This window comes from Nelumbo nucifera, chromosome 3 (assembly GCF_055504915.1).
Source record: "Nelumbo nucifera cultivar China Antique chromosome 3, China Antique-T2T, whole genome shotgun sequence".
Taxonomy (NCBI): domain Eukaryota; kingdom Viridiplantae; phylum Streptophyta; class Magnoliopsida; order Proteales; family Nelumbonaceae; genus Nelumbo; species Nelumbo nucifera.
Window position 1 is genome coordinate 30,384,478 of NC_142651.1, and position 6,000 is coordinate 30,390,477.

At 34.8% G+C, this 6,000-nt stretch overlaps 1 protein-coding gene across 1 annotated transcript in view; it reads left to right on the forward strand.

Annotated features, from left to right (window-relative positions):
- LOC104613172 (branched-chain amino acid aminotransferase 2, chloroplastic-like) overlaps positions 1-6,000 on the forward strand; it is a 66,271-nt gene extending 60,271 nt beyond the window's left edge. Inside the window, exons 9-10 of the mRNA XM_010280923.2 lie at positions 3,860-3,972; positions 5,678-6,000. Of these exons, the coding sequence (XP_010279225.1) occupies positions 3,860-3,972; positions 5,678-5,795 (231 nt within the window). The 3' untranslated portion in view covers positions 5,796-6,000. The remainder of the gene's footprint in view (positions 1-3,859; positions 3,973-5,677) is intronic.

Consider the following 6,000-nt stretch of genomic DNA (forward strand, 5'->3'; position numbering starts at 1 on the left):
ATAATGAAAATGAAATACACAATTTAGAACTGACAACAAATGAAATATAAAAATTAATAATAAATAGTTCATATTTTGGGTTAAATGTGTTAACCTTTAATGTCATAAATGAATAATAAAAATTAATAAAATATAAAAATACATAAATTTTGCAAAAAAAGCATTCAGGCACATGTATAATATCATATGTTTATCATATTAAACAAAAAGTAAGTGTGACATATCAGAATTATTTTTACACAAAAATACAAAAAAAAAATTATAGAAAAAATTGGACACATCTATAATTCTATATTTACAATACTATTAAAAATATGAATAAGATTGTAGAACTTTCTTTTGACTAAAATCAAGGTTTTAAAAACCGACCTGGAAACGGAATCGCTTTTGGCTTTCGGTTTTCGAGTCTGTAGTTCAACTGTCTAGTTTGAGTGGGTCAAACTGGTAAGATGTAAAATATAATCTAACTTTTTATTTTGACCATTAGATTTGGATTAGGTCAAAGTCCACCATATATATACATTATTATGAGAGGGGAGTGTGAAACTTCGAAAAGGAGGTGGCTAGTTAAAGTTGAGAAGTGAGAAAAATGAAAGGAGCTACCGGCAGCTATGTCCATGTTCATAATCACCGTCACTACAACACCGTTTTGGTGTTTTCCCTCTTCTTACATCTCTCTAAATCTCTCTTAGATCCCAAAATCGTTTGCTTCATTGGTGTATCTCAGATTTTTAATATATGATCATCGTTTAATCTCTCATCTCTTGCATCAATTTTTTAATTTCTTCATTGGAGTTGCAATTATTTTTGCTGATACAATTTCAAAAGAATCACAAAAATGAGAAGCTCAAAACCAAAATGGAAAAACTAAAAACCCTAACTAAATTTGGCCATTGGGAATAACTGGACAAGATTATGAGATATGAAAGTTTATTTTTTCAATTTTTTATTTTCTAATTTCCATTTTAAAATAAATAAAAAAATTGGAATTAGTTCGAAAGCAACCTGAGAACCGTTAACAGGTTGAACATTTTAACGATTAAACCATCTGGGTCAATGATTCTCTGACCATTTCAATATTTTTTTTTGTAAAATAGCAGTTTGGGACCAAAATGGAACCAGTGACCTGATTGGTTCCCGGGCCAAATGGTTCGATCGTCTAGTCTAGTCTGTATGTAAATTGAACTACTACTTTTCACCTCATTCAATTCCCTCTATTTAAATCTTACATTTTTTTTAATAAATGAGCAAAAGAAAAAAGATACACCAAAAAGATAAAACACTACAAAAAGAAGAGTTTAGCCAAGTAGGTAAGCCTGTCAATGATACTAAAAACTTCACAATTCAATATGATTATCACATATTTGGATGAGGTGTTTATGTAATCAGATTGGGATTTTGCAATCTGCATTTGATTAACAATAAAAAAAATAAAAAAATAAAAAATACATAAAGTTTATAGAAAATTTTGGATATATTATTACTATAATTATCATCATCTAGAATTGCCACGTGCAAAGCACATGCACACTTACTAATAAGCCAAAAGGTGGGTAGAGAAGCATGATAGCTATGGGATTACTTGACGTAACAAAGGATATAGATGGACCACGAAGACCCAAGATCACTCATATTAATATTGATTTCTAGCTAAGTTTGTTAATTTCAGCCTTGGAAACCGTTTTCTCATTGCTAGAACCTTGAGGTGTGAGAGTCTCAAAAGTAGTAGCCATAAGCATATTACTCTTCTTTATTCTCTTAAACCTTGATTTGATAATTTTAAGTTTGGTGCAGCTTGCAAAACTTGTCTCTTGTGTGCTTTGGTTTCTTATAATAGTCACACACTATATCTTCCCCTTCTACCACCTAAGTTTCTCCAAAACCACTGCTTTACTTAGGTTTAGTAGATATCATAGCGGAGTGCTTAGTCATATGAGTAGGCTGTAGGCACCAAAACAGCGTGGTGACTCTTCCCCTTGAACAAGGGAATATACAGTGGAGAACGAGAAACTCACAGCTTGTTACTCAATATACGTTGCCTCGTAAACTCCAAGCCTATCCAAAAACTCAGACTGAGTTTCTCCATATGCTTCTTGTACTGCTCACCATATTCCAATGGATCCTTCTACTCTAGGGCCTTCCAAATTCCAATGATCTATTTCTTCCTACAGGTATTATAGGGAAGAAAAGTACATAGCTGGAGTTTTCTCCCCCTATCCTAAATGTCCTTAGCAGTCAGCCATGATATAATTATCAGGTTCTGCTCCCATCTACAATAACTAGGATCATTGGTTTGGGTTTCTCCTCCATTCTTGTAATGTATTCTTTCTTTCCATGACCTCGAATGTACATCTTCGTGAACTAAGACCATTTAGGAAGTTGCTACCTTCAAATTTCACTACAGTAATTTGGATATTTGGGCTATCACTTGCCCTCAAATAATATCCAGCAGTCCCCTTCTTCAGTTCCTAACCACTTACCATTGGAACCAACAAACTACGAACCTCAAAACAGAGTCCTGAACAGAAGCAACACTCCAAATATTAATCAAAGCAGATATAGATGTAAACAAGGTCAACCAAACATCACTAGCAGGTATAATTTATTCATCTCATACTGGCAATGAAGCAAACATATATCAGGCCCGGTGGTAAATATTTTGTAGCAAAAACATCATTACTTATCCAAAACAGATCCCCATCAACAAGTTTTAGGTAGTTCACAAATATCAGTCCAACTTGAGTCAACTCATCAGTCAGTCAGTCACCCCAAAACACCTAAACATTGCAAAACCAATTCAACCTTTAGTTCTGTTTTTTTTTCCTGATTTTCTCAAAGAAAAAACCTTTAGAATGCCAACACAGCAACCATATAGTTTGATACTCGTATTGAAAACTGTATAGAATCATGTTTGGTTAGGAACTAGGGTTTTCATTATAGGGAGGTTATGCAAACTGTATGTCCTGCTGACATCAGCAGCCCGAACATCCATGCAGCAATAAGTCCCTGATTGGAGAGTTGCTCTAATAGCAAGTAGTTGATTGAAGCAGTGTACAAGATTGTTTTGTCATGGAAAAGAGAAGAAAGAAGACTTTATCAAAAAAAAAAAAAAAAAGAAGAGAAAAAAGAAAGAAAGAAAGAAAAAGGAGAAGAGATTGAAAGAAGAGCAAAAAGTATTTGGTGTGTGTATTTTTCATTGAGATTTATACTAATACAGGTAAATTACATTTAACCCTATAAACCAAATAAGACATTGTCCTTAACGTGGCAACTTTAACATCTCAACAGATTTCTATGCTCATTGGCATAGAAGTGGCTGACTAGGACATTGAAGTTAGTTGTACATGGGTAAAGAGAAGTGCAAACTCATTGGCAGATCTGCAGATGGTTTAGCTAGGCAAGGGGTGAACAGAAACTCTATTTTGTGGGCTGTTTTGTAATTGATTTACGGTTTGGGTGTACATTGATGTATTAGGGAGTTAAGATTTTTTAGCTCCTTAGCTATGTAATTTCTCAATATTTAATAAAATTCACTGTTATTGATAAAAAAAAAAAGATTTCTATGCTCAAATTAAGGTGGAGTGTTAGAGAGATTTAAAGTAGAGATGGTTTAAACTAATTTCAGTTATTATTTGTTGCTTGTTTTCTATTATTGGTAGGCAGGAGTAGAATTGTAATTCTGTGTATTATCTATCAAAAAAAATTGTAATTCTGTGTATTTTTGAGATTCATATTAATAGTAGTGAAGGGGGTCAAAGACAACCCAAGATCTTCCTTTCTTCAAGTGTGTCCTCTTTCTCACATTTTCTCCTCCTCTAATCTTTTATTTCCTTTCTTGACACTCGATGATAATATGCAGGTTGAGGAGCGCCTTGTATCAGTAGAAGAGTTGCTTGATGCTGATGAAGTTTTCTGTACAGGAACAGCAGTGGTTGTGTCGCCTGTAGGAAGCATAACTTACCTAGGTGAAAGGTAATTTCCTTCTATCTTTGTTGTTTTTTTTTTCTTTTTCTTTTTTAAGATCTGATGGTCTACTAGTTAATTCTAACATGATTTAGAAATTTGTTTATTGGTGAACTGGCAGCCATTAGCTGAGTTTTTGAAACTTTATTGAAACTTAATATTCTAAATGAGGAAACTGTAGCAAAATAAATTTACTATTTTACTTCAAAAAGATAATAACTTCAATGCTACACAAGAAACTGAAAAAATCCTGGCTGCTTTCTTTATTTTTCAGAAATGAGGCCCTTGTATTTAATTCTCCCTCTTGATGAAATTTCACCTATTATTGACCACAAAAGAATTAAAAAAAGTGGAAAACCTATGTTGATAGAGTCACCTAGCCTACACTGCTGGAACCCAAGGATGAACATATCATGATTGTCTTTGAGTAACTCTCTGATGCCAATAGGTCTATTGGTTCCCAATGGGCATCCATCAACACAGAACTTAATTATTTCAGGCTTGGAGAATGAGAACAACTCCCACCCATACAGATGTCTTTTTGAAGAGATGCCTGCCTATGTTGAAATGCATTGAAATCCAATTAACAATGCCTTATTAGTTTTCTTGTCTTGGGAAAGGAGACCTTGGGTTCAGATTCCTTGAAAGGAAACCAGGAGATTGCATCTCCACAACTTATCCTTCCATCACAATAGAGTTAGATGCCACCTCCATTATTGGAATTTTCATTGGTGATACCCAGTAGACAACAAAAAGCTCCTTGAAATGGCATCAAATGGTGAGGCAACCATTCAATGAATGTATGGTGGTTTTACATTCCACATTGCTTCATAAATCGTGCATGAATGAGAAAGCCACTAATCATTTTGCCTTCCGCAAAGCAAGTCAAAATTGACCTTCCTGTGGGCAACCTCCCATCGGAAGGCTTTAAATTGAGACGTGACCAAGGGATTTTGAATTAACTTTGGAAGGGAAAAAAGTTCAGCATTTCATAGGAATTCATAGAGCCAGAAATAATGATTGGGTGGAAAAACTGCAAATGGAAGCCAAGGGATTTCAGCTTTCACAGTCATGAGAGAAATTTACACCATCTTCAAGGAATCGGTGACAAGCAAGGAAGGCATGTTCTTTCACTAGACTAACTTGGAACCTGATAGGAAAAGAGAGGAAAGATACCTCTAATAGATTACTGAGGTCAAAAAAAGGTACACAAGAGTTTTGCAGCATTCCCATACATTGGAGTATTAAACATACTTTAATGATTAACTGATTGCAGTCTCTGAAAGGGGAGTGAAGACCTACTTTCTAAGAAGACACAAATTCCTTATGGTCAATATATCTAAATCCGATCCCCTCCATTGATATGTGTATTGTCCTCTGATTGATGAGATTATCTTTTTGTGTTCCATGGCTCCATAGAGAAATTCCTTCTGATTATATTGATCCTTCTTAACTTCCATCAAGTCTTTAAAGATGGGCGTATAAAATCCGTAAGTTGGAGAAGGTATATTCAATTTGACATGATTCTTCTTCTAAGAGATAAATTTCAGGTGAGGATCTTAAGAAGAATCATGTGGCAGCAATAGGTGGGGATGTCTAGCAAGATTCCCTTCTTGACATGAGTAGGAAATCTTTTCCTTGTACGTGAGGACAAGATAGGATCTGAACCACGGATTGATAGTTTAATTGACACTTTTTTTTTTGGTTTTGTCAGGGTGTCCTATGGGAAGACTGGCGTTGGTGCTGTGTCACAGCAACTCTATTCTTCACTTACAAGTCTACAGATGGGGCTTTCAGAGGACAAGATGGGCTGGACTGTAGAGCTAATGTAGTCACAGTATTGCATTCTAACTTATGTGAAGTGTGTCATGTAATCTCAAGCTATCTTTCATGGATGGTAAAGATTTTCCAGTTGGCCTTTCTCCTCCCATGTGTGAATATACCCTTGTTCCCAAAACAGTATTTCTGTTACTAAAACATGAATAAAATAGTGAATGGAAAGGACATGGATCCTCAGATTGATTCGTTATTCTCAGT